This window comes from Arvicola amphibius, chromosome 8, assembly GCF_903992535.2.
Source record: "Arvicola amphibius chromosome 8, mArvAmp1.2, whole genome shotgun sequence".
NCBI classification, from domain to species: Eukaryota; Metazoa; Chordata; class Mammalia; order Rodentia; family Cricetidae; genus Arvicola; species Arvicola amphibius.
In genome coordinates, this window is record NC_052054.1 from 28,385,694 (window position 1) to 28,413,316 (window position 27,623).

General features: G+C 43.7%; 1 protein-coding gene across 1 annotated transcript in view; it reads left to right on the forward strand.

The window, feature by feature from the left end:
- The window catches only part of Map3k5 (mitogen-activated protein kinase kinase kinase 5), a 210,988-nt gene that overhangs the window by 44,513 nt on the left and 138,852 nt on the right, over window positions 1-27,623 (forward strand). Inside the window, exon 2 of the mRNA XM_038339073.1 lies at window positions 21,111-21,250. Within this exon, the coding sequence (XP_038195001.1) occupies window positions 21,111-21,250 (140 nt within the window). The remainder of the gene's footprint in view (window positions 1-21,110; window positions 21,251-27,623) is intronic.

Below are 27,623 nucleotides of genomic sequence, written 5' to 3' on the forward strand. Positions count from 1 at the left end.
TGCTGTAGAGTTCATGTTCATTGCCATTGTCCTTGGTTTCTCAGTCCTCCTCCACCGTCAGCCACATTCAGAGAGTCCGGTTTGGTCCCCTGTTCCATCAGTCCCATTCCGACTGGACTTGGTGGTCTCCCGTTAGATCTGTCCCACCGTCTCAATGGGTAAAAGCACTCCTCGCGGTCCTGGCTTCCTTGCTCATGATCTCCCTCCTTTTGCTCCTCATCAGGACCTTGAGAGCTCAGTCTGGTGCTCCTATGTGGGGCTCTGTCATTTTCTCCATCCAATGCCAGGTGAAGGTTCTATGGTGATATGCAAGATATTCATGAGTATGACAATAGGATCTGGACATTTCTGGCACCCTCTCCTCAGCTGCCCAAGGAACTAGCTGGGGCGTCTTCCTGGACACCTGGGAACCCCTCTAGAGTCAAGTCTCTGCCAACCCTAGAATGGCTCCCTTAACTAAGATATATAATTCCTTGTTCCCATATCCACCCTTCCTATATCCCAACCATCCTATTCCCCCAAGCTCTTCCCATCCCAATCATATTACAAAAGCATTTGATCAACTATGTTTATAGCAGCATTATTTGTAATAGCCAGAACCTGGAAACAACCTAGATGCCCTTCAGTGGAAGAATGGATGAAGAAAGTGTGGAATATATACATATTAGAGTACTACTCGGCGGTAAAAAACAATGACATCTTGAATTTTGCATGCAAATGGATGGAAATAGAAAACACCATCCTGAGCGAGGTAACCCAGGCCCAAAAAGATGAACATGGGATGTACTCACTCAGAATTGGTTTCTAGCCATAAATAAAGGACATAGAGCCTATAATTCATAAAAAATCCTAGAGAAGCTATATAAGAAGGTGAACCCAAAGAAAAACATATAGTTATCCTCCTGGATATTGGAAGTAGACAAGATTGCCGGACAAAAAATAGGAATATGGGGGTGGGGGGGTATGGGGGGATGGGGGGATGGGGAGAGAAAAGTGCTGTCTATCTTTAAGACAGATCTCACTATATTGCTGAGACTGGCTTGGAACTCACTGCGATCCTCCTGTCTCGGCCTCCAAAGTGATGGGATTCTATGTCAAAGACACATACGTTTTATTTTCCAGGGCGGTTAACAGTGACATCATTGCATTTTTAGCATTTCCCTGGATGCGGCTTCAGTCTTGTGCATGTTGTTGATAGTCACCTTGCTGCAGTCATCTCTGTAGTCTCCTTAGCTAGGTTGTTGACGGGAACACGTGTGCAGTACCATAGTGAGGTGTGGTAAAGGTTACTGGAAACCCAACATCAAGACAAGCAGTGGATCTAGGAGTAAAAACCATCTGCCACGTAGAATTATTTCTTCTTTCCGAATAGTCATAATAAGTCTTTCGCATTTGCACAGAGTTAAAGTGATCCAAATAAATGGTGGAAAATTACTGCGTTAGTACTGAAGCTCATATTAATAGGTCTGGCTTGTCTGTGATGTTACACTCAAAGGAATGGTATGGAACAGTTTAAGAAAATAATTTGTGTCATACATCTTCCAAAGTGAGCCAGCATAACTTCGGAACCTTTGTAAACACACCACTTGGTTCATAGTGGGATTATGGATGGTGTGGTTTCAAGTTCCCTTATTTTCTTTCTTCTCTATATTGCTCTGAAATAAATCACAGTGGGCAGAAAGAACTGGGGGAGAATCTGGGACTGGCTATCTGGATTAAACCAGTTCCCAAAAGAATATTTGGACTTTCGGTCCAGGACTTAGGGAAAACATGGTCTGACTTAAAGCCGCTTTGTCTTGTGGATGTCTGGGGGAGAAAAAGTCTTGACCTTGGCATGGGTGTTTCCAAGTAAAACCCATGAATGTGAAATAAACAAGAGAAATCATGAGGATAAAGGTGAGCTCTTGGAGGAGAGGCAAAAAAAATAGTAAAGGAAAAGGAATTTGTTAGGAAAGAGGTCCATGTGCTTCACACCCCTTCCCCTAACTGCAGGACACTGACCAAAGCCAAGGTGAGAGGCTGCACCAAACAGGATGCAATTTACTCCAAGGTGCATAAGGGCTGATATTTAAAAGCTGGTGAGGTCATACTATACCACTTATGAAATATTCCTTCTTACTTGGGCCTGGGAGATTTGAAACAAAGCAGCTTGTCTGTAAGACATGTGACCAGTCTACGGCTGAGTTCTTTGTGTCAAGGCCTCTGTGGGCATCTATGGCCACTGTCCCTTGGAGGAGCATTTAATATGCACTGTCTGCTCCATTGCTCAGAACCCAGTGGGACTACTGGAGATCAAAAGGTGACTCAACCAGAAATGGCAGTGGGCTAGGTTGACATAATGTGATTGTAGCCATCTGAGACTATATGAAGGAGACCAGGACATGAATTTAGTTGGTCACCCTCCCGTTTTCTGGGATTTTGTAGCTTGTTCCTCTCCAAACCTTAACACTACCTGCAATGCTGGCTGTGCCCCTGCCTCAAAGTCTCTGGAAAATGCTATTTACAGATTTTTGTCAAAACACCCAAACTTCCTGTGAGAAGAATGAAACCGAAATTGCTGGGTAAACGGCTCCTGTAATCAGGAAAAGAGTAGAAACCCATCCGCGACCTGTTGTCGACAAGGACCCTGCGCTGACAGGAGGGTGTAAGGGTGGCATCCAGCGCATGGCTCAATCTGCTGCACTGCCTAGCAGTCACCAAGGCCTTCTCATCTGATGGAAGTATGAGCCTGAGGGTCTATGGCCAGGGCTCCTGGTGTTGCTGCATGGTACAGGCATGGGCTTGGACAGTGTATCTTCACTCAGTTGTACCCCTCCCTGCAGGAGGTGCACCTTGGCCATTACTAACGTCCAGCAGGTCCTGCCCACTGATGGGTTACATTGCTTTCCATGACTCTTTGTTTCTGCAACTATGTAAGATTTGATCACATTGTCAGGGGAGCCCCCATCAACCAATCAGATCTGTATTTTAAGAGTTCAAATTTCCCGGTGTTTTCTCATCACGATTACCATTTTTTTGCCTCTATTTTTGCATGGTTATTTAATTGTTCTCTGCTATTCTTAACCAGCTTTCTGGGGCCCTAAATCGAGTGCGTGCATGTGTGTCTTTGTGCGTGCCCACGCGTACATTCATACGTGCATGTTCCATTTATTTTGAATCCCTAGCACCCAGCATATAGTAGCGGTTTAATGAGCATGGGTTCAGTGGGTGATTACACTGGTCCCCCATGTGTTGGAGATGATGTGGCTTCCAGTTACTCAGTCTGAGAGCAGATGGCTCCCGTGCAGGTGGACCTGGCCCCTCAGTGATGCTCAACTGTCATCTTCGTTTGCTAGCTGCTTTGTTTCCAGTGGTTAATTAGGCAGTTAGAAACAGTGCTGGGATTCAGGAGACATGTAACTCGCTTTCACATGATTTAATTTTGTTCATACCTTTGGAAAGGTTACAGTTTGTCCCTCGACGCCTCTGAATCCGATGTGTTGGTGTGGTGATGGGGTATGGACTCGCCCTTTAGGGGGAATCTCTTTAACTGTTCTAGGAGGTAGGTCACTTTGTTTCTCTTGTTTTAGGAGCCTGAATCGAAAGCAATCCCCTTCTATCAGATGTTATTTCTTCAAGGTATCCTGATTAAGCAGGCAATTACTTTATCCCCACCTACACCCCCAGTATAGACAGGCAGACACTGTTACAGTTGTAGTGTAGTGAATGTCTGTGTGTGTATATGTATATATGTGTGTGTGTGTTGCATATACATACACACACACACACACACACACACACACACACTCGAACAGACAGTTGCTTTACATGACTCTTTGCTTTTGCAACTGTGTAAGATTTGATCACATTGTCAGGGGAACCCCCATCAACCAATCAGATCTGTATTTTAGAGTTCAAAATGTTCAAAATGTTCCGTGTTTAGAGTTTGTGTGTATATGCAACCCAAATAAATGGTGGAGGGATTTTTGGGTTTTTTGCAAGAGAATGGACCCAAACTTCCTATAGAACTGCGAGCATCTGGGTGATGGGTCTAAAAAGAGAACACATTTAATAGTAAGTTCAAGCGTATTAAGGCACAAGTAAAAACAGGTATCTTTCCTCCTGAGAGCCAGAGGCAGTACTGGAAATAAGTCTCCCTAAGTGATTGTACCACTTCACTCCTGTAAACTTCCGGTAGCTAGAGCAGCTGGACGGGAGAGGGGGAGCGCGCAAACCTCTCTTCATGCATCATAGATGACGTGTGTACACATTTGCAGATGGTGGAGGAGGAGACTCCTGGATGATGTAATCACAGAACTCTGGGACCTGGCCTTCCTTCCCAGTGTCCCTGTGCTGACTTGACCCTGTGTCCTGCTGCACCTTCCTCCTACCTCCTTCAGAATCTCCCTTCAGAACCAACCACTCTCTGTTCTATGCCCTGTATGTAAATTTCATTTGACCCTGGTCTTGCCCTCCTGGGCCCAGCTGTTTCACTCACGAAAGACTGCAGACTCGTCTAACAGCTGCTACCAATTCCTTTGACCCCGGCTCCCCCCCTCCCCCGGGCCCCCATGGTGTCTGTCATGGAATAAACAATAGAAGCTTGTTAAATAAACAAGGCGGGAGAGCAGAATGGAGTATTTCCAGACTGGGGTGTTTGGGGTTGCCACAGAGTCTACTCCACCGTGTGACAGGGAGACCTTGAAAGGCTCCCTAGGAGGAGATAGGGTGGTGCTGCACATGGCAGGAGCTGCCTGGGTATTTTCTTCCTGCATTACTGGTGTCTGTTGAGCAGGCTCATGCCCTTTGCCCCACCGGGAATCAGCCAAGGGCCTTTTCCTCTGCGATTGCCATCTGTGTGGCTGGTCTTTTAGATGGACAACTGTCTGTTCACGTGACACTTCTGTAATTTTGCTCATCTTTTTGAAGAGGAATACCCAAATTCGTAGAAAGCGAGTTCCTTAAGACCATTTAGTTTTAGTTGACACTAGGAGTAAAAAGACTCACTGGTTACATTTCGCAAGGTCAGTCTGTCAGCAGTAAATTTGGCAATGAAGGGTTTTAGTCCTATTCCTTTGCCTGGTCTGTCGTATTCAAGAAGGAAGCGTAACACCCTCCCGCAATGAATTGTTGAATTCAAATGGCAGGTTAACACATGCGCTAGGAATGAAATCATACTGGAAGAATCATGTTTACACGTCTATTGTGTCAGAATTGCAGAACCATTAGGAGATTTGTAAATCTAACGAGGTGTTGAGCAAAAGTGTGGCAGGAAGGCAAGACCAGGTACCTCTTGGCACGTGGTTGAAACCCAGTGAGAAACGTCTGTTGCTGACCTCCTGAGTCCTGGAGCATCCTGGTGATCATTCGCACCTCTGAGATCTAGCTGGACTTAGGAGCCCCGGAGGATGAAGTCAAGGGGGGAATCCTCCAAGCTTACTAGGGTGAACAGTCTTCTCTGCCAGATAAACAGTGTGCATCTAGATTTCGTTTATTTCCTACGTCGTGTCTGCTAGACAAGTACCCTGTTACTGAGCTATAACCCCAGAGCCAGAAATTATGTATATATATATATTCAAGACAGGGTTTCTCATTGTAGCCTTGGCTATCCTGGAACTTGCTCTGTAGACCAGGCTGGCCTCAAACTCACAGAGATCCACCTACCTCTGCCTCCATAGTGCTGGGATTAAAAGTGTGCACCACCACCAGCCGAGGAGAAATAAAGTCTTTTGGACGAAGCATATATATATATTGTGTGTAGCTAGGCACCACCTTTCATTTTCAGCATTCATACAATTTAATTACCATGTTACATATTTTTCCTATAAAAGACAAGGCTTACTACCACAGTACCTTGTGACAGTTAAAATGATTCTTTTATTTTTTCCATTTTATTTCATGTGTAATGGGTGTTTTAACTGTGTATGTGTGTCTGTGAACCACATGTATGAGGTGTCCTTAGAGACCAGAAATGGGTGTTGGACTGTAGTTACAGATAATTGTGAGCTGCCATGTGTGTGCTGGTTATTGAACCGGGTCCTCTCGAAGAGCAACCAATGCTGTTGATCACTGAGCCCTCTCTCCAGCCCCATTAAAATAATTGTTTTCTTAATGTCATGAGATATTCTGTCCATTTTCCAAACGTTGCCACACAAAGCTGATGAATTTGGAGTTTTGGTTGGATCCAAATAAGATCTACATTGAAACTGACACTGACCCTTCAATCTTTGAATTTTCAATTTCTTTCTCCTCTCCCCCAGTAACTAAAAATAAATAAAACCAGATCATTTTTCCCATATGCTTTTCCAGAGTCCGAATTGTGGTTATTGGATCGCTGTGCTAGGTAAACATAGCACACATAAATGAGAGTGAGAAAGTTTTCCTTCCCCAAATATCAGAAAATATTTCATTCAAAACTGTCAAACGTGATGGAATTGCCACAGCTATTTCTGCTGGAGAGCAACGTCAGGAGATGTGTAAGTTCTCTCCGGCTGCTCTCTGATGGCTCTGTGAAGAGGTCATGAGTCTCTAGAATGATAGACAGTAACACTCTGCACGAGATGCATATCCGTGAGGAGCAGGCTCCTTCCCAGACGGTTGCTGGAGGTTCATGCAGCTGAGGCAGCTGTCAGTTCACTGGGTCCAATACTTGGTGTGCGTGGGGAGTGGGGTTACTGTTGTAAGATGCTCACAGCTACACAGTTATCGGGGTGCTTGAGACCTGGCTGAAGCATGACAGAAGATGCGACTTGGAAATTTTAATTAAAATTGATCAAGCAAGGCAAGAAACAAATAACCTACACTTCATCTGCCATCAGAAGCACATTGAACTCTTTGAAAAAAATTCAGACTTTTCAGTTGAAAGTTCAACTGAAGTTGAAGTTAAAAGTTCCGACTTTTCAGTGTCTTAAAGATTAATTACTTAGGGCTGTGATAGACTGCGTAAAATGGCTTGGTAGAGAGCAGAATGTGTGATGATTCAAACCCAGATAACTTCAGGAGTATAAGGATTCCGAGGAGCAAACAGCAGTTGGAAATGTTGATACAGATATGTGGGCCGCCATGGAAACCCCATTTCTACCTATTTCTTCCTCTACTGCAGAGGGTGGTCCCTGCCTGATAATGGATTTTAGGATTTTTCTATCCCGCCACCCACACCTTGAACTCAGGGCCATCGTCCTGCCCCTGTTCTGAGTAATAGGATTACAGATATGTACTACCACGCCCATCTAATGCCATATATTCCTTTTAAATCATTCCCCAATCTATCGTTATTATCATAGTATTAAGAAATAAATTTTTAGCCAGATGTGGTGACTCACAACTGTGACATAAGCACCTCAGAGGTGTAGGTAGAAGGAAGTTTGAGGCCAGTGTGGGGCTATATAAGAAACCATAGTAAATAATAAATAAATGAATAAATACATAATTAGACCCTATTGGAAACTTGGAAAGAGAGTAATATGACCTAATATAAAACCCAATTTTGTAAGCCAAGCTGTGGTAGCACACACCTTTAATTCTAGTACTGGGGAGGCAGAGGCAGGTGGATCTCTGTGAGTTCGAGGCCAGCGTGGTCTACAGAGCAAGTTCTAGGACAGCTGAATTGACATACAGAAACCCTGTCTTGGGAAACAAACCAACAAAAGACCTTAATTTGTGTTTTTAATAAGCCATAGTATATCAGTGCTGTCATGTGCGTAATCATTGAGGTATCACTTCAGTGCCAGCCGATGCAGAAAAGTGCCTGTGAGAGACAGGCATGGTGACCCGTACTAGCAATCTCTGTAGTGGGGAGCCATTGCCAGGCAGTTCCTGGGGTTTTTCTGGTTGGCCAGCCTGTTTTACATAGTGAATCCCAGGTCAGTGAGAGACCCTATCTCAAGAACAAGGACATAGTGCCTGATGAATGACACCTAGGGCTGTCCTACACACACACACACACACACACACGAGCTGTATAGAAAATAATATCTTCATAAACTGTTGGCCCACTAGAAGATGCAAATTGTGGCTTATCTAGCTTCTTTGTGAGCTGGTGTAAAGGATTCCTTGAAAACAGAATTTGGGTACCATCAATGTTGTGTGCTTCAAATTCTTTGCTGGAAGGGAAGGATTCTTTGGCAACCCAGTCCACTTATAACTAAGAATAATTATTCGTGAGGCTGAACCTTCTATGCTTGGATCAGGCTTTGGTCTCTGGCTGTTAGGTTCTACAAGACTGAATAGTCTGTAGTTTCTCCTGGCCCATCATGTCTCCTTCACATAGCTTCTTTGTAAGCATATGAGAGCCAGGGCAAAGTAGCGTTTGGCGGTCTCCCAAGGCGCTGGGTTCACATCTCGTTCTGTTCCTCTGGTACCATTGTCACAAGTGACAGAAACACTAATGAGTTCCTCTGAGTGCAAATGGAACGCACAGAAACTCAGGCAAGCCACCATTGGCCATATGCCCAGTCATGCCCTCAGGATTCAGGTGTGACTAGCCATTCCTGGTTGGAGCGTTCTCTCTGTGGAAGGACCCCAGCTCTCTGTCCAGCAGAATTCACCAGCTAAAGCGAGAGACCTCAGCCTCCTTCCTTCCGTTTCATCCTTCTTTTGTCTTTGCCATGCAATACTTCCCTTCCTGGACTTAAAATATCCTTTCTTTATTACTCCTCCTCTCTGCCACAGAATCTAACCCCTCTGTCCCATCTCCATTAATTAACCCCTTTGGCGCCCTAATTTTTTGCTGGTATTCAAATGTACTATGCCAACCCTAAAATCCTCTCTCTCTTAAGGGTCATCTGATCTCTTCATTTTCTTACGAAACATCCTTATCAAAGATCCTGGCTAATAATCCTGTTTCTCTGCAGGTCTCTGGAGTCTTCTACACTCATAACCTTTATTTCCTCATTTCACCAGCACCCTGAATTCTGTGGCAGTCTCCTCCTTCATCGTGTGGTGTCAGCTCCGTAATGCTCGTGGCAACAGAAATTGTTCCTCTCCCGCCCCATCATCTACAGCAAAATTCTAGATGCTCTCGGGCTAACTTCTTTGGGAGAAAGGTCTTTGCAGCTGTGAACAGGTTAAGGATTATGAGATAAGAGCATCTTGGGTTATCTGCGTGGATCCTAAATGCCACCCTAAATATCTTCAGAGGAGATGCAGAGGGCAGTTTGACATTACCTGCACAGAACACGAGCCTTGGCCATATGACATTTTCGTTTTGGACTTTTGACCTTTAAAATGCAGTACAAGTTTCTGTTGTTTCATGGCAGTCAAATTGTGGTAAGTTGTTAACAGTGGCCAGGGAAGCTCTTTTAACATTCTGGATAAAATGGTTAACCAGAGATGCTTTGGTTTTCACCAAACAAACATGTCCAAGAACCAGCACTTGGGTGGAGAGGCAGCACCTCACCAGCACTCCCCCCAGAAAGAAGGCCCGTCTTGACCTCTTCCCCATCCTCACAGTGTTCACTATGATGACCTTAGCATGATTGCCCTCTACATCATCCTCTTTCTGTATGCTGCACTTTTACTTCTTCTTCTCTGGATGATAGATTACGAACAGGGCTGCTATGAACACTCGTTGCATGTCTTCTGGTGAATATGTCTCTGTGTTTCCATTGGGCATGTAGCAAGGAGGGGAATTCCGGAGTCCTCGTTCACAGTTTTGCTCAGTGCTGGCTTGACAGTCTCTTCTGCACCCACTGCTACCTGTCACGGAGACTCGTAAATCTTTCCCTCTGATTCAAATCTTTCTGCTGAGAGTCAGAGTCACTACCGGCATGAGTGCATATGTATAACATCTAGCAATACCTATACGTACATACACAGGTCTGACTTATAGTGTGAGCTAATTTAAACTCAGTTCTGGAACAAAAGAAGTTTCTGCTTTGTGTCCCTTTTCTGTGTTCATGAACATCTTTAATTATTCGGGTTCAAGTCATAATCTTTCATTTTTCTTTGCCTGTATTCATCCAAACCCTAAAGTCTACTGCCCACCTCCCTACTTTCTCTACCTTATTTTAGGGCACTTTCTCTACCATTTTCTTTTGGGCATTTCGTAAGTGACTGCTCCTCCTTCCATTTTTCTTTTGTCTGTCATCCACCCACAGACTGTAGACTTAGGCTCTCAAAGCAAGCTTTGATCCTGCACACTTCTAATTAAAACCCATGGGCATGGGTAGATAATAGACAAACGCAAACTTATTTATGTTGGCTTTCTATTTATGTTTCCATAAACTTGATTCAAGATCATTTCTGGGAGAAAGACTCAGATAAGTCTTCATCACCAGATACTGACTTATTAACATTGTCTTCATAAATGTTTTTATGCTAAATTGCTCAACATGCCTCCTCTGCACATTTCTTGCAATGGCTGCATATGGTTGTCATAGAATCTTTATTATTTTAGCAGCCATAAAATCCTAATAGATTTGTACAGTTATTATTTTTTTGTTGTTGTATTACATGTGTGCATGTGTATGTACACATGTGTCAGTGTTTGTGGCAGGCAGAGATTAATATCAGGCATCTCCTTCAACCAGTAGCCACCTTAATTTTCAAGACAGCCTTTCACTGACCCTAAAGCTTTCTGATTCAGACAGTATGACTGCCCAGTGAGCCCCAGGTATCCTCCTGTCTCTGCCTCCCCAGTGCTGGGATTCCAGGGGTGTGTTGCCGTATCTGGATTTTTGATGTGAGTTCTGGGGATAGGACTCATGCTTACAAGCAAGCTCTTTATAGCTAAGTTACCTCTTCAGCCCTATCTAGCTTTGTAAAGGCCACCCCTGGAGGTGCCAGACGCCACCCTGAGCATCTCTACCAGGCTCCAGTTCTCAGGTAAAACTCAATAGCTTTAACAAACTACCCCAGTCTAATTATGACACGTTATTAACTAAGCCAGTTAGTAGTAACTAGGCTGGGTTGGGGAGATTCCGTTTTCATTCCTTTAACAATTTGAGAATGGTTTATGTGTACGAACAGGTGCCTGGAGAGATGGCTCACCTGGTAAGAGCGCTTGTTCTTGCAGAGGATCCAGGTTCACTTCCCAGCACCCTCATGGCAGCATCCAGTCATCTTTAACTCCTCCTCCAAGGGATCCAGTACCAGTTTCTGGCCTCTGTTGGTACCAGGAACACACACATAGAGCATGCATATAAATGCATGCAAGATAAACACATAAGATAAAAATAATCTTTAAAGAGGAAAGAATGATTATTTACGGAGATGTACTTCAGTGATAGATTGTTTGACTAATATGCCTGAGGTTCTAGATTCAGTTTCCAGTACAGAGAGAGAGACAGACAGATAGACAGGGGGAGGGAGGGAATAAGGGAGGGAAGGAGAGGGAAAAATGAGAGAGAGGGAGTGTAGTGGGGAGCAGCGGGCTGTGTTCCTGCTGCCCAGCTCTTGGCCGCCTGGCTAGCTTATGCCCCGAAATAACGACACACAAACTGCATTCATTTAAACACTGCCTGGCCCATTAGTTTCAGCCTCTTACTCACATCTTGATTAACCCATATCTAATAATCTGTCTAGCACCACGAAGTGGTACCTTACTGGGAAGATTCAAGCGTACGTCCATCTTGGGCCGGAGCTTCATTGCATCTGTCTCCCTGAGGAAAGGCATGGTGGTCTGCCCCAGAGAGGCAAGGCATGGCGGTCTGACTAACTTAGGAGAGGCATGGCATCTGAGTGAGCCATCTACCTCACTTCCTTCTTCCTGTTCTGTCTACTCCACCCACCTAAGGGCTGGCCCATTAAATGATCCAGGCAGTTTCTTTATTAACCAATGAAATCAACTCAAACAGAAGACTCTCCCACATCAAGACACACACACACACACAGAGAGAGAGAGAGAGAGAGAGAGAGAGAGAGAGAGAGAGAGAGAGAGAAAGAATGAGAGCAAGAGAGAACGAGAGAGGATGTTTCATGTGTGAATCACCGTGCATGTTAGTTTGCTGATGAGGCAAATATGGACCTGCGTATTTCATTGACAGAAATGTACATCATTATACACAATAGAGTTAGCAAGGTGATGGCTAAGAGGCTGGCGCTGTGCTGCCAAAGCTAGGCGGAGAGTGATTGTAGGAGGAATTGACACTCTGTCAGAACAGTGATAGAGTCTTCTTTTATCCTTCCTGAGAATTCCAACAGGAATTCCAACATTCTCAACGTTCAAGAGGAGTGTAGTTAGTTTCCCAACATTATATGCTTGTCACTTTCGAAAGCTGATGTACCTATTGAGTCTTCAGAACCCTTCAAGGACACCGCTTGCAGATCCTAAGTAACATTTTAGAAATCCCCATAAATGATTTAGTTGTAGCTCGCATCAAATTAGTCATAAAATGGGAAAGCCAATGGAATGCAAGAGTCAAAGGATGTGTATTTGGGGGATGGCGTGTTCTTTAGGGCCCCCTTCTTGCTTCCTCCTTTGGAAATGGTTGGCCTAGTGTCCTGTTTTTCTGTATTTCTCTCTGACCATTGTCCTGGTGTCTTTCTTTTCCTGGGCATCTCCTGCGCTGTGTTTCATGGGCCGAGACTGCCGTGTTTTGCTCCCTCTTTGTGGCTCGCCATCCATTCTCCAGCTCTCCAGGCAGACAGTGCCCTGTTCACACTGGGGCGCCTCACCTCGCCACATGGCACCGAGTGCTCCAACCTCTGAGTGCCCCTATTGACTTTTCCACAGTGCCAGCTGCCTTGACCTCTTTATCAGCACCTGCCAATGTGTGTTTCCAACCCCTCCCAAAGGAGGCAGGACTCTGTTTCCCTTTTAACTTTCACAGTACATCACAGATAACAGAGCCCCGTGTGTATGATAGGTATTCAGGATGTTTGTCACATTAAATTGGTGTTAGTACGGTGCCTTGGGAATTAACCCATTGTGATTGGATAGGGAGGGCCTGTGTGACAACTTGGCCCCGTGCCATCTGATGGGCAGCTTCCTATAGACTGTGTAGTACTAGCCTCATTGATCCTTGGGCTCTCGCTTTGTCATGAGTTATCTGATATTTTTAAAAAATTTTTATTGAATAGATAAAAATTAGCAAGAGATTAATGTGTTTTTTTCCAGCTCTGGGTTTTAGGAGCAGCAGGTTTAGGAGTGGGCTATTTAACTAACAGATACTGTATTGTGAACGGAAAAATTCAATTAAAAAGGAGAAAAGCAAACTTCATATATTATGAAGGATGTTATTTGATGATCAAAGTGCAATTGGGCTCAGCAGGTTTGTTATTGCCCTGAACTTCATATGCTTTAGTAATCTACCACTAAATCTAATTTTATGCTCCATTTAACATTAACCCGGTTGGGGCAAGGAAACAAAGTATACTTTAAGTAAAAATCTTGGAGTTTTTTGTTGTTGTTGTTGTTGTTGTTTTGGGGTTTTTGGTCTAAACTTAAAATGACTGGCTTTGTCTAGGGTTATTTAACACAACAGCTTTGCTTTCAGCATTACCTGAGAACTCAACTGAGTAGTAATTAAAAGCACTTGCTTGGACTGAGCACCGTGGCTCACGCCTTTAATCTCAGCACTCTGGAAGCAGAGCAGGTGGATCTCTGTGGGTTTAAAGCCAGTCTGGTCTATATATTAAGTTTCAGGCCAGCCAGGGCTACACAGTGAGATCATTCTCAGAGAGAGGGGGAAGGGAGGGAGTTTGCATTTGCTCACGAATCATGTGAGAGGAGGAACATGCTTTGGTCCCCAAGTCTGCTCTGTTCAAACCTCATTTGTGTTCTAAGGTCATGAACTTCCATCTCCTGCAGGTGCAGGATGTCACTTAGGGAAGACCTAAAAGCGTGATTCTGGAGCGAGATTCAGGGATCTGAATCCTGGTGCTTCTACCTTTTAGTCAGTCTGTGCTGATGTGGTCTCTGTTTCAAGGGCCCCGAAATACTAATATTATTTACCGCCAAGGTCCACTCTCAAGGTGAACTGAGTTCATATTTGAAAGCATCTAGTACTTGACACACACTAAGTACGAGACGTGTTTTGGTGATAGAGAGTGATAAACCGCCCCTCCTGAGTGTGTGCTTCGTCAAGGGCAGAGTATTGTGTTTGTTCATTGTAATATCCTCCTTCTGAGTGTTGTCATGCCTGCCCGTCATTCTTATGGAAGCTAGTTTTCACCCGTTTGTGTCCTACTGGTGAGAAGTTACCCAAAAGAGCCAGAAGGTTGTCATAAAGATTTTTTTCAAGTTAGTTAATAAAATACAGCTTCTTAGAAGGTGCTATATTGCTGGAAGCCCTAGCTAAGTAAAAAGCAAACAAAAGACGTAAAGAGCATAGATGTTGGACAGGAGGGAACGAAAACCTTGTCAGTTATAGATGACATAATTGTGTAGAAACCCCAAAGAACATACCAACAAAGAAGTCAATGTGAGTAATTCAGTTTCATCTTATAGAGTTGCCTATGAGCAATGAACTATTACAAATACGAAAAAGTATATCCTTCACAATAGCACCCCAAATTTGAAACCTATTAATTTGACAAGCTGTGTATAGGGTTGGCATATTGAAAAATTATAAGATGCCAATTAAATAAATCAAAGGAGACCTGAATAAATAAAGAGATGTTCCCTCTTCACAGATCCAGAGACTTACTACTATATTAGGAAACGTTCACAAGCAAATCTCAGGGGGATTATCTTTATAACTGCCAATCTACAGTGGTCCATTAACAGCCTATTCTACAACTCATACAGGAAAGCAAGTTGAACGACTGCTGTGTGTTGGCCCAGGGCTAACCAGGTCTTCTGTGGCTAGCGTGTAGCATTAAGTCCCTTCATGCACATGTCCAACAGTTGCACCTGGGAAGCACGGGGTGACATTAAACCTCATGTTTGTGCCTGGCGAACCGTAAGAAGGGGGATGAGTGGCTTTTTGGTCTGAGGTGGAATTTTTCCTGAATCATCCAGATGCTGTGACCTCAGCGAGGCTCAGGTCCTTGTTTGCAGAAACCTGTGCCCTTCCACCATGGAACTCCTTCTGTCTGTGGCATCAAGTTGGGAAGTGGGGAGATTTATACATCACAGCTAGCATTGCAGCAGGTCAATGGTTTCTACATAGGACGGTCATAGATATACCTCGGGTTTAGGATCTGGCAATAACGTAGCAGAATTTAAAATTTAGTAAGGTTTTATAGTAAGGTCTGAAGTTTGAAAGAAAATCTTCTGGCACTTCCTGAATCTGTTATTGGAAACCCAGGGAAGGCCTCACTGTTGAGAGTTTCAAGGTCCTGGGAAGGTTTGTAAATTGACTAAAGTTGGTTACTTGAACAATTGTTTTTGTAGAACTTTTGGGGCATCGGATTTCCAGGCCAACCATGTCAGGATGAGAACCCTGGTTGAGGCTGTGAAAATTAGTTTTTAATATTATTGATTATTTTTGGGGCAGTATATTCCTGTTCTGTGTTTTCCATATAGGTAGACAAAACTTCAACTTTGATTTTGTTATGGACAGTTGAGGCTCCTTAGGGGTTCTTTTAGGGACCTTGGAGGACCCCTTAGCTCCTTAGGTATAGGAGCAGCTGTGCTGTATACTGGGATGGGTTAAGGTCTTGCTGATCCCTGGAAGCCCTGTGGTTATTTTATGATTCTCTTCTTTGTAGAACATTTCCCCATTAAAGTCCAGTCTCTAGAGGTCTCCGTGACCCCTCTTTGATATTACTAGAGCTGTAAGAGCTGTAAGGCCTTTATAGAGGTGACTTTTGTCCCCTGTCCCCTATGACCTAGCTGATAACAGGGCAAGAGCCAAAGTATTGCCCTCATATTAGCTTTTTGAGCCTATTGGTTTTCCCCTTAAGCATAGCTAGGCACTAGAAAGGTCAGTTATACCCATCATGGAGAATGAATAGTTAATAGTTGTTAATAGTTGGGTTAATAGTTGTGTGACAGATTTTAAAATAAGACTCAGTTTTTAAAGATGTCAAAAGGTTGAGGCACCCTGCAGAAACTGTAAGCTATTATTATGATAAAACATAAAATCTCTTCTCATTCAAAGTAAATTTTTAACCAGAAAAGTGTTTCATGCCTATAACTTTTTGTATCTTTTTCTCATATTTGCAAATTCCTTTTTGTTTAATTTTCCTTTACAAAATCCTTGTGTAATTTGGATAATTCTTAAAACCCTATAAGCCTGGACATAGACACTCCTGGTCACTTTTATTTCCCAAGATGTGTTTATTAACACTTAAATTGTTAGTTATTTGGTCATGTTTTTCTAATATTTCATTTAAATTATTTGATATCATTGTTCACATAGGCCAAGAAAATCTCTGTTTTAAAAATTTCAAATACATAATTTGTTATATGTGTTTAAATCATATGAATTAAAAGGACTTAAGACTAAGGTTGTGTGTATACCTGTTTATTTATATGGAATTTGGGGGACTTTTTTATATGACTATCTCACATAAAAAATATCTATAGGTGGCACACAGACACATAAGCAGAAATACTAACTCATAGATCCAAGCTAACAACTGGGACCAACAGTGACAAAATGATACAAAGGATTAAATGAAATTACCTCTTAGGAAGGCTCTAGCTGGAAACTCAGAGAACATATAACACACTTACTTTAAATTGAAGTATACTCTTAGTAGAAGCAAGGCAGAGAATTTGTATCTCAACAACATAGTCTTACCTAACCATTGAGAAAGTCTAGCCAGCTTAGATCAGGGCTTCCTATGTAGACTTAAGAGCTAAGCTAGTTACCAGGTAATGCTCAGGTAGACAGAGGTCTAGAGTTGAGCCTGTTTATACAGGGACGAAATGCTCGGTGATCTAGATCTTGATTAGACTTGGACTGAGTTTTTGATAATACATCCCAGGATGAGTCAAAGGGAATAAAAGGTGGAGACTCATTGTGGATCCTCCTTGATATGCAGTGTTCACCCTGACATGTCTGTTGTAGGTAGCAGGAGTTCCTTGCTGTCTGGAGTGAAACCCAGTCTCAGCATCCAGCCTTCTTTCAGGGAGCACCCAGAGGAAGAAGGAGCCTTCCATTCTGTGGAGGTGAAGTCGCATTTACTGCAGAGTTCAGACTGTCTGGTTGGTCGGTCATGTTTTGCGAACCATGAAGGGTACAGATTGAAACTGGCTGTGAGGGAAAGGGGACTCGCTGATCTGGAGAAAGCCTGAGTACCCAATGGTTCCTTGAATCAGGAAGTCTGGAAGGAAAGGACGACAGGAAACATATAGCCAAAATCACGTGTTCTACACCCTGCAGCTGGAACTGTCAGACCGGGAGCGAGGGCATGGGTGGGAGGAAGTCCTCATGGCCTGTGCTGATTGTGCCCTGGATGAGCTATGGCTGTCACGGTGCCACTTGCAGAGAATGAGGAGGCTCCCCTGAACCTGTGGATTGTATTGACCATTCCTCCTTTTTCTAAGACCTTCAGAACTTATTGAAAAGTAGTTTTGGCTAGGGTCTGTCAAGGAAGTGAGAGAAAACATGGCACTTTAGTTTCTGTTGTATTACTGTAGTGAAACACCAGTCTCTAAGGTGATTTGAATAAGAATGGCCCAGCAGGCTCATATACTTGAATGCTTAGGCACCAGAGAGTGAAACAGTTTGAAAGGATTAGAAGAATCAGGATGTGTGATTTTGTTGGAGTGGGCTTGGACTTGTTGGAGAAGTGTGTTTCTGGGGGTGAGCTTTGAAGTTTTAAAAGCCTACTCCAGGCCCAGTCTGTCGGTCTGTCTGCCTGCAGATCATTATGTCAAGCTCTCAGCTACTGCCCAGCACCTGCCTACATGACTGCAAGCTCTCTGTCATGATGATAATGGACTAAACCTCTGAAATTGTAAGCAAGCCCCTACCTCACCCCATTAACTGCTTTCCTTTCAAGAGTTGTCTTGATCATGGTGTTTCTTCACAGCAATAGAGCACTGACTAAGACTGATCGAGGCAACTTGTAAAAGGAAGCATTTGTAGTTTCAGAGGGTTAGTCCATGACTGTCACGGTGGGGGGTGTGACAGCAGGCATGGGACTGGCGCAGTAGCTGAGAGCTGATGTCCTGATCCACAAGCAGCAGGCAGAGAAAGAGGGGGCGGGGTGGAGGGGCTGGTTTGGGCTTTTGAAACCTTAAAGCCCACTCCCAGTGACACACTCTTCTAATAAGGACACACCTCCTAATCCTTCCTAAATAGTTCCGGTAACTGTGGACCAAGCATTCAGACATAGGAGCCTATGGTGTCCATTCTCATTTAGACCACCACAGTGGGTCTTACTTCTGGGCCATTTATGAGAGGTCAGTATTTCACAATGAGATGGGGTGCTTACTATCGTGTTAGGTGGTAAATCCCTTAGCACTGTTTGCCCTTCAACTGGCTGTTGAGAGTGAGGCACTAGGAGTCATTAGGAGCTCAGCTTTGATGTTTGCTTAAGGCATTGGAAGTCACTGGGTCGGTCTTCTAGCGGGCAGGATTGGATTATTGGAGATTGAGGCAGTTTGCATGTCGGTTGTGACCTGTTTGTCTCCAGAGAATAGCTACTTTGGGGAAAAGTTTGGCATTTTCTTACTAAGTTAACATATACAGTTACCATATGGCCCAGATTTCTGGGTGTTTGTCCGAGAGAAATAGAAACGCATCTGTAGGAAGTCTTGTATTAGAATAATAGCAGCCTTGTTCTAAGTTTTTCCAGCTGGAGATGATCCAGATGTCCTCTAACCGGTGAACAAGACATTGATGGATGAATCTCAGGGGCATCTCGTGAGGTGAAGGGAGACAAACCCAAAATGGTGTGTATGAACTGTATGATGATTCATTCTGATGATGTTCTGGAAAAGGCAAAACCATAGGGATAATAATCAGATGGCCATCACCAGGGCATGGCATTGGCTTGGAGCATTAACGGCAAAAGGAGACCCTGAGAGGAGAAGCTGGAGGGAGGGGAGTATTCTGCATCCTCCCGAAAACAAAACAAGTCACTGATATGAATTAAAGCAGGAAAAAGTGAAGCTTCTTCCGAGTTACTATGTTATATTACTGGGTTTTAAAATCAGATCAATAAGTGCTTCTTAATGGCTTGAATAGCATCCCTGATGGAGCTCTTCCTTCTTCAATGTTCAGATCTAATGAATAGACCCATTTTTACTTATATTATTACCTTGGCTATCTAGTTCCTCAGGCTATTGGAAAACCTGTGCTTTCTTCATTTCATCCAATGCCAGAGTCTCTCTCTAGAAGCCTTCTGGCCCTACGATTACTTTAACTTAATTGGTTTTTTCTTTTCTTTCAGATCTCTTGTTTCTCACTATCTTGCCTGGCTTCTCTTAGCCCCACTGTGGGCTCCCTCTGTTTATAGCTCTGTGACTTTAGAGTGCTTGGTACCCAGAGGAGGCAGATGCCATGTTGGTGGCAGGAGGAAGACAGCTGCCTGGATGGGATTTGATGATCTGTTTGTTCCCTGTGTTGAGTTTTGATGTGTAAATGTTAAAGATCCCCCGAAGAAAAGGCATGGTTTATGTTAACAGTTCTGGCAGTCAGTGTTAGCTTTGAGGGATGGGGCTTTGGAAGTAACGTTTTTATCTGTGAATCTGTATCTTTCATCTCTCTTGCATCAACCTTCTAATGGTGAACCCTGATTTCAGCTCACTAGGCAAGGCAGGTTTCTGCATGTTTGACGTTCCGGGTTCTATCCCCAGCACCGCAGAAAAGAGAACGGGACCTTTTGTTTATTTCCTGTCTGATTCTCACATTCAGTTACACGGATGAGTGAAGGCCCCTTTTCTGTGATGGTGGATTTCTACCTTAGAAATCAGTGTTCCTAAGAAAGACGGTGAGAAATGATGGGGATCATAAAAGAAAGGCGAAATCGTCTTTCCGTGATGGATATTTTGGTGTGTACGTTGTCAGTTACTTTTTTTTCTTACATGAATATACCTATAGCATATCTGGGTTATCTTTTAATGCATTAAGATTTGAATTTACCCTACTTCTAAGCAGTTTTCTACTTTATAGTTTTTGGTGGCTGCATAGTATGCTTGGGACTATCAACAGATGTGTGTGTAATAGGCAACTTTATTGTTCTGTGAGGGCATATATAGCCATTTTTAAGTTAAATTTTTATTAATATATTATTTTATTTGCATGTAAAATTTTAGGTTCATTATAGCAATTTTCAAATTAAAGTTTGTATTTATTGATTCTCTCCCCTGCTTCTTCTCCCCCACTGCATTTCTCCTGCCAGGACACCCAGGCTGCCTCTCTCTTCCCCTGCTGGAACCACCAGAACTGCCTTTATGTCACAGAAGTCCCCCGCCCTCCCAGTCCCTTCTGCATTGCCTTTCACCCTCTCAGCCACAATTTAGTTCCCTCGCTGCATGCCTCCCGTCCATGTTGGGTACTTTACATTAGTTTCCTTTATAAATCTTTATTTATGTGCATGAAGGAAATGGACAGTAATCTCACTTTCTTTCATTCCTGTGACACCGTTTCCAGCTTTTCGTGACTTGATATGAGGCGTTATTGATTTTGGAATATTTGCATCTGTGATTTTTTTTCTTTTTCTTTTTTTTTTCTTTTTTTCTTTTTGGTTTTTCGAGACAGGGTTTCCCTGTAGTTTCTAGAGCCTGTCCTGGAACTAGCTCTTGTAGACCAGGCTGGCCTCGAACTCTGCATCTGTGATTTTATTACCCTCCCTAGGCACAATGGTCTGTACCTCTAGGGTTTTTTTTTCTTTTTCTTGATCATGCATGCCACAAACTGACCATATATTAATTAATAATTCACTTTAAAGATAATTGTGGACTGGCTAATGCATTTATGTTTAAAAAATCATCTCGTGTGTGACTGCGATAGTCTATGGACCTTTTACTAGTTTTCTAACTGGTATCATTACCTTGTAATGCTGAAACCAAGCAGAGCCTCAGGTGCTGCTTCTCACCTTCTGCAGCCTTTCCTTGCTTTGCAATACTTGTTTGACTTCTTTCTTGTTTTGTTTTTCTTTAAGTACAGTTTTTTTTGAATTCTTATAACCCACTTCCCGCAGACCTGCATTCAAAACTCAGTGGTAAACAAAGAGGGAAAATCCCTCCCTTCCCTCCCCATTTCCTCCTTTGAGGACTGAGCTGTTGAGACACACGCGTGCTTACTGGGCGTGACGCGGGCGTCATCTTCTGGTTTCTCTGCTTGCAGACATCGCGGTGGTGGAGATGAGCGACGCCTTCCGGCAGCCATCCTTATTTTACCACCTTGGGGTGAGAGAGAGCTTCAGTATGGCCGACAACATCATCCTCTACTGTGACGCCAACTCCGACTCGCTTCAGTCCCTGAAGGTAACACCCTTGCTCCCTCGGCCCTTGCCCTCCACACCAGCAGTGAGGGCGGCATTTCTGTCACCCCAAACATTCTAAGCAGCTTGCATTTGGGAGTTGTTATTTTTGTTAGGGCGGTAATTGGGCAGGGATTACTGGTAACCTTGTGAGGTCTAGCTCGTTGAATATAAAACTATGATCATTACCCTAGTAGAAAAGCTTGGTTGACTCCTGAGTTCCAGGTCAAGTTTCAGCCAGTAAGATTGTGTTAATAGGAAGTCACCAGTTAGCAATCATGGTGGCAGGTGCCTGTAATCTCGATTTTTTTTTTCTGGTGTCGAAGCAGGAAGATCGTGACTTCTAGGTCAGCCTGGGCGACATAGAAAGAGATCCTGCCTCAAAATGTCAGGAACAAAACAGGCATCTACAATAATGAAACTCACAAAACAGGAAGTCATCAGTCCATACCTTTGATAAAGGTCATATGAGATGTGCCAAGCTTCGCCAAATGGCTGGGGACTTCTCTCTGCTCACCAGGCTCCAACTAAAAGTCTGCTTGCTACTTGACAGTGCTTTCAATAAGACCCTCTCACTGCATAGCCCAGAAAACTGTGCATACTTTCCGCTAAGATGGAAGAAGACGACAGAAACGATGTTGTCTGTACAATTCAACCTGCTGTAGTATCATTTTCTCCAACAGTAGGCAACACACAGGCGTTTTCTCATCCAACGTAGTCGGCTGAAAGGCTCTTTAATCCCAGGACTCAGGAGGCACAGGCCGGTGGCTCTGTGTGCCTGCAAGGCCAGACTGGTCTACATAGTGAGTTCCGGGACAGTCAGGGCTACATAGTGAGAACCTGTCTCAAAAACAATAGAAAAAGAAAACCTAAAAGGGTACTTGCCAAGCAAATGATTTTTACCCTGTGCAATTACGTGAAAAGCAGGCTGTAAAAACCTGGGCTGCTGGCTCTGAGATCACTCATTTCCTTTGGAGGCCTTTTCTCATTTCCATACTCCAGTTTCCAAATCAGAGTCAACTTGGGAGACAAAGCCTTAGAATCCAGAATCTCATGGCTTAGCCGTTGTATTTAGACCTCCAGCCAAAAATCAGTGCAAAAAGTCTTAGTACCAACCCACCTTTACTGTACACTAAGGCCTCGTTCCTCTGAATGACCTACAGAGTCTCATTAAATAAACACGTTTAACGGCCTGCTGGACCCTCATTGTTCTGGACTTGGGAGGCATAACCCGGTGCAGTCCTAAGATGTTCACGCCTACTTGGCCTAAATCTGTTTTTTTTTTTATCAAGAAGGATCTTTTGAGACACCTCAATCGCTCTTTGACTTGCTGTATGCTATTTTGTACCTGTGTCTTTCTACTTTTGTTATATTAGCAGTTGCTAGCAATGGAATTGTTTCATTTATTATTGGACTTCATTTGTCTTGCGATCAAGCTCCTTTTGGAGTTTTTACATTGAGGTCTTTGGTCCATTGGAGTTGATTTTTGCATAGATATGAGTTTAATATGAGCCCAGTTTCATTCTTCTACCCACGGACATCAGCTAGGTTTTTTTGTTTTTGTTTTTGTTTTTTTGCACCATTTGTTAAAGCTGTTATCTTTTCTCTTGGGTATTTTTGACATCTTTGAAAAATACCAGATGGCTGTAACTATGTGTATGAAGGCCAGAGGACACCCTCAGGGATCTCTCTACTTTAAAAAAAGAAAAAAGATAAAAAGTATTTCTCATTGGCCTACAGCTTGCCAAGCCCTCTAGTCTCACTGTCCATGAAGCCCCAGTAATGAGCCTGTCTCTACCCCCTCATAAGGGCTGAGTTGTTTTTGTTTTTTGGGGTTTTTTGGGGGGAGGGCTCTGGGGATTGAACTCTGGTCATCACAGTTCACATTTCTTATTTAGTCTGCTTCTAGTGAGGTAACCCCAAAGAGTCCTGTTTCAAAGAATGGAAACAATAGAGAACAATTTCTGTAGCCCCTGAGTTGCTAAGTCCTAAAACGTCCTGTGCTGCTGAGAAAGCTGGAGCTTGCACAGGGTCCGGCTGCTGCTCATCTTTATTCCTCTAGGTTGTAGTTAGCAATAAGTGTAACTTGGCCACTCTTACTGTCTCCCATCTGCAAGTAGAGCTGCAGTGAACAAAATCAGCTGCTTAACTGGTCACTGGTCCATCCCAACACTTGGGAGACAGAGGCAGTCAGATCTCTGTGAGTTCAAAGCCAGCCTGGTCTACAGAGTGAGTTCCAGGACAGCCAGGGTGGTTACACAGAGAAACCCTGCATCAGAAAACCAGCCAGCCAACCAACCAACCAAACAAACAAAACAACTATTTAGAATTATGTTATCATAGAAGAAGCAAATAAAAACAAACGAGGACTCTCCCTCTAGTCACAGGTTAGATGGAATCAGAGAATTCCCGCTCACTCTAGCTTCACTTACATATGTGCCTTGGACACCAGGAAAATGCAGCTGTGGTATAGGAGGTCCTTTTGTCTATGGGTTGCTTTCATTGTTTAATAAAGGAACTGCTTCGGGCCTATAGCAGAGCTGTAGGGGAACAGAGCTAGGTGGGGAAAACTAAATGGAATGCTGGGAGAAGGAGGGTGGAGAGAGAGACGCCATTGACCCGCTGCCAGAGTAAGACATGCCGAATCTTTGCCGGTAAGCAACTGCCACGTGCCGATATACAGATTAATAGAAATGGGTTAAATTAATGTAAGAGTTAGCCAATAAGAAGCTAGAGCTAATGGGCCAAGCAGTGATTTAATGAATACCGTTTCTGTGTGGTTATTTCATGGCTAAGTTAGCCAGACGGCCTTGATGAACAAGAAGCCTTCTCCTTTGCAACACAGCTCAGCTGCTTTATTTTTGTTTTCCGCTCTGTATTGGAGGCAGCATTCCCCCCCCTTCCTTCCTTCCTTTTAAAACTTTCATTTTGCGGGGTGGTGGTGGCGCACGCCTTTAATCCCAGCACTCGGGAGGCAGAGGCAGGTGGATCTCTGTGAGTTCGAGACCAGCCTGGTCTACAAGAGCTAGTTCCAGGACAGGCTCCAAAGCCACAGAGAAACCCTGTCTCGAAAAACCAAAAAAAAAAAACTTTCATTTTATTTTTTCTTCACATTTTTCACATCATGCATCTCGATCCCATTCATCTCCCTGTCCTTCATATCCACTCCTTGCCCTTGCAACCCCCCTGCAATAAAATGAAATAAAATTTAAGAGAAGAAAAAAAGAAAGAAAGAAAAATCTCATCATGAAAACTGTGAGTCACACAGTAAACCTTTTGTCCAATATCTTTACTTGCAAGTGTTCGTTGCAAAGAGTCATTGGTCTGGTTGGAGGCCTCTGGTTTTTGCTATACCATCAATACTAGGCTCTCACTGGTACTCCTCTTGGATATCCTGTTGTTGCCCTGTGTCATGGATTCTGCAGCTTTGGATTTGCAGGACCCCTACATGTACTCCAGGAGATCATAGATGGGGAGGATATTGGGTTGGGCCAACTCATAACCCTGGTTCTGGGTCTGGGTAGTTGCAAGTTTGGTTGGCCTGCTAGCTCCCGCCTTGTCCTCACCACCAGGGTGAGCTCTCCAGCATTACCATGGTTAGTTCAGCCTAAGCAGTGATAAGCAAGGGGAGGGATTGGTTCTCTTGCTTTCATGGCCTTAGGGTTGACTCATCCCAACACCTACACCATCAGGGCCAGCTCTGCTGTGTTGCCTAGGAAAGGTGCAGGGGCCACTCTCCCAAATGCTGCTGCTGGTGAGGGGCATGGACAGCTCTCCTGTTCTTATGACCTTAGGGCCAGCCCTCCCAACTACCACAGAAGGCGAGGAGCTGTGTGTGTGTGTGTGTGTGTGTGTGTGTGTGTGTGTGTGTGTGTGTCTTATCTGTCTGTCCCCTGCCCACACTATCATATGATGGATGGGGGCGGGGCCAGATCTTCCAGCCAACAGGGTCAGCTCTACTGTGCTGCCCACTTACCCCAGCGCTGCAGCTGGTAAGGGAGAGAGTCAGCTCCTTCACCTGCTGCAGGTGACTCAGGCAAGGAGGGGAGGGCATCTTTCCCTTGCCTTCACCTCCCCATGGCAGAAAAGGGGGATATGGCCAATTATTCTAGCCTCATACCCTCAGGGCCAGCTTACCCACTCCCCTGCCAACAAGGTCAGCTCTTCCATGCGATGCAGCAATTCCTATTTGCCATTGAGTTCTCAAAAAGAAGTCATAGAAAAAAATCTTAGCAATGTAGGCTCCTTGAAAAAACTAATTAAAAGAAATTAAAAGTTCTTTAAAATTTATCTGTGGCTGAATTGCTTGAAAGAATATTTAGAATCTAATCTTGACATGCATTTGTGGTAGCATATATAGTTATTTATGTTTTTATTGAAAATAATTTTTCATAAAATATATCCTGATCGTAGTTTCCCCTTCCCCAACTCATTCTAGGTCCTCCAAGCTCTTCCCCACCTCCCCACCCACCCAACTCCATGTCCATTCTTTCTCTCTTTCTTTAAAAAACAATCAGGTAAGCAAAACAAACTAACTAGAAACACACATGCGCAGAGAACAAGCACACAAAAGACAAACCCATAAAAGCACAGAATCAGAAACCATAATGTACAAGCAAAAGTCGTGATCCCAGAAAAAGCTGTATGAGACAAAAAGCCTACTAAAATTCCATTGAGTTCATTTTGTGCTATCTAGTGACGGGCATGGGGGCTGCCCTTAAGTGTGATTAATATACCCATAAGAAATTAACTTTTTTAAAAAATCTTTTCACTTTGAGGAAAGGAAAGTTGACTCTTGCTTTGGGATTGTTACACTTTCACAATTTTCTTAAGTATCGCAAGAACTTCAAGTACCTGCTTGAACTTACAGACAAGATTCTTAGCTGAGATTTATGTTTCTGTGAAAATAGGGACTGCTAATAACCGTTAGCTTCTGATTATTTCGTGCATTTGAAATGATCAGGGATAACAGCGCAGCGAGTGGCAGCGGATAACGCCGGAGTGGTAGCGGATATCCGTACTCCACCTGCTAACTAGCTGTGGTCCAGATGCTTGCTCTCAAAGAGAAGTTCCTCCCCATCCTCCTATAGCTTGATAACTGCATCTTCCAGGAGACACAGACAGCAGATTACAAGGAGAGGCATACACAGCTGCTGACATGGAAACACTCGGGATCATCGAGTGTAACATCAAAGAAGAACAAGAGTTGAAACTAAGTACTTTCTTCATGTGAGAGAGGGAAGGGGGGTATATATTCGGTCTCAGAGGAGGAGTGAATAGGTTTTGCCCCTTCAGAGAGAGAGAGAATGTGATATGCTTGTGTATGTATGTGTATCTTTGCATTATGCACATGTGTATAATATGTATATACACATACACATACACATATATATGTATGTATGTATACACATAGATGCAGTGTGCACATGGAAGCCTAAGGTTGATGGGTACCTTATTCACTGAGGTAGGGTGTCTAGGTGAAACTTGGGGCTTACTGGTGCCATTGGTCTTGTTAGCTAGAGACAGAAATTGTAGGTGGGCTGCTGATGTGGGATTCCCTTATGTATCCTGTGAATGCATTTTATTACCATTGGTTAATAAAGAAGTTCTTTGGGCCTGTGATGGAACAGAATAGAACAGTCTCCGCCGACAGGCTGCTTGCCCACCTGGCATTTATGTAGGTTTCTGGGGATCTGTCTTTAGACCCTCACACTTGCACAGCATGCCCTTTAACCTCTGAAGCATCTCTCCAACCCTGAGTGGAGTGTTTGTGTCCGTGCAATGAATCCAGCTCTGGGATTACCATGCAGTTAATCTACCATCGAGCTACGTCCCAGGGCATGGAATAAAACAGTTTTTTATGGGAGATAAATAGGCCAAGAAACAAACATTAGCCTGGGTCATAGTTCACTTGGGCTCTGACAGTGGCATGTAGTGCCAATTTTAGTCTTTCTGCCTGCTCATTAATCTGCTACAGGATCTGACCTTTAAATATATAAGGATAGGAGACAGAGAGAGACAGAGAGAGAGAGAGACAGAGAGAGAGAGAGAGAGAGAGAGAGAGAGAGAGAGAGAGAGAGAGAGAAAGAGAGAGAGAGAGAGAGAGAGAGAGAGGCAGGAGGTCAAAGAGGACTTGGTTCTGAGATGCCTTTTACTTCAGAGTGCTCAGCGTGGCAGGATCAGTCTGGAATACTGTTTCTCGGAGCCCTAATAACCATTTCTTTCATCTCCAGAAATTCTTTTAAGACAAAACTCCTCCTATTCTTGGTGCCTTTCTTCTCCATCCCTTCATCTGGGACATCCCCCTCCCACATGTGATCTACTTGTACAACAGATTAGAATGAAAAAAAAATGCTGCTGTGTAATCAGATGGTTGG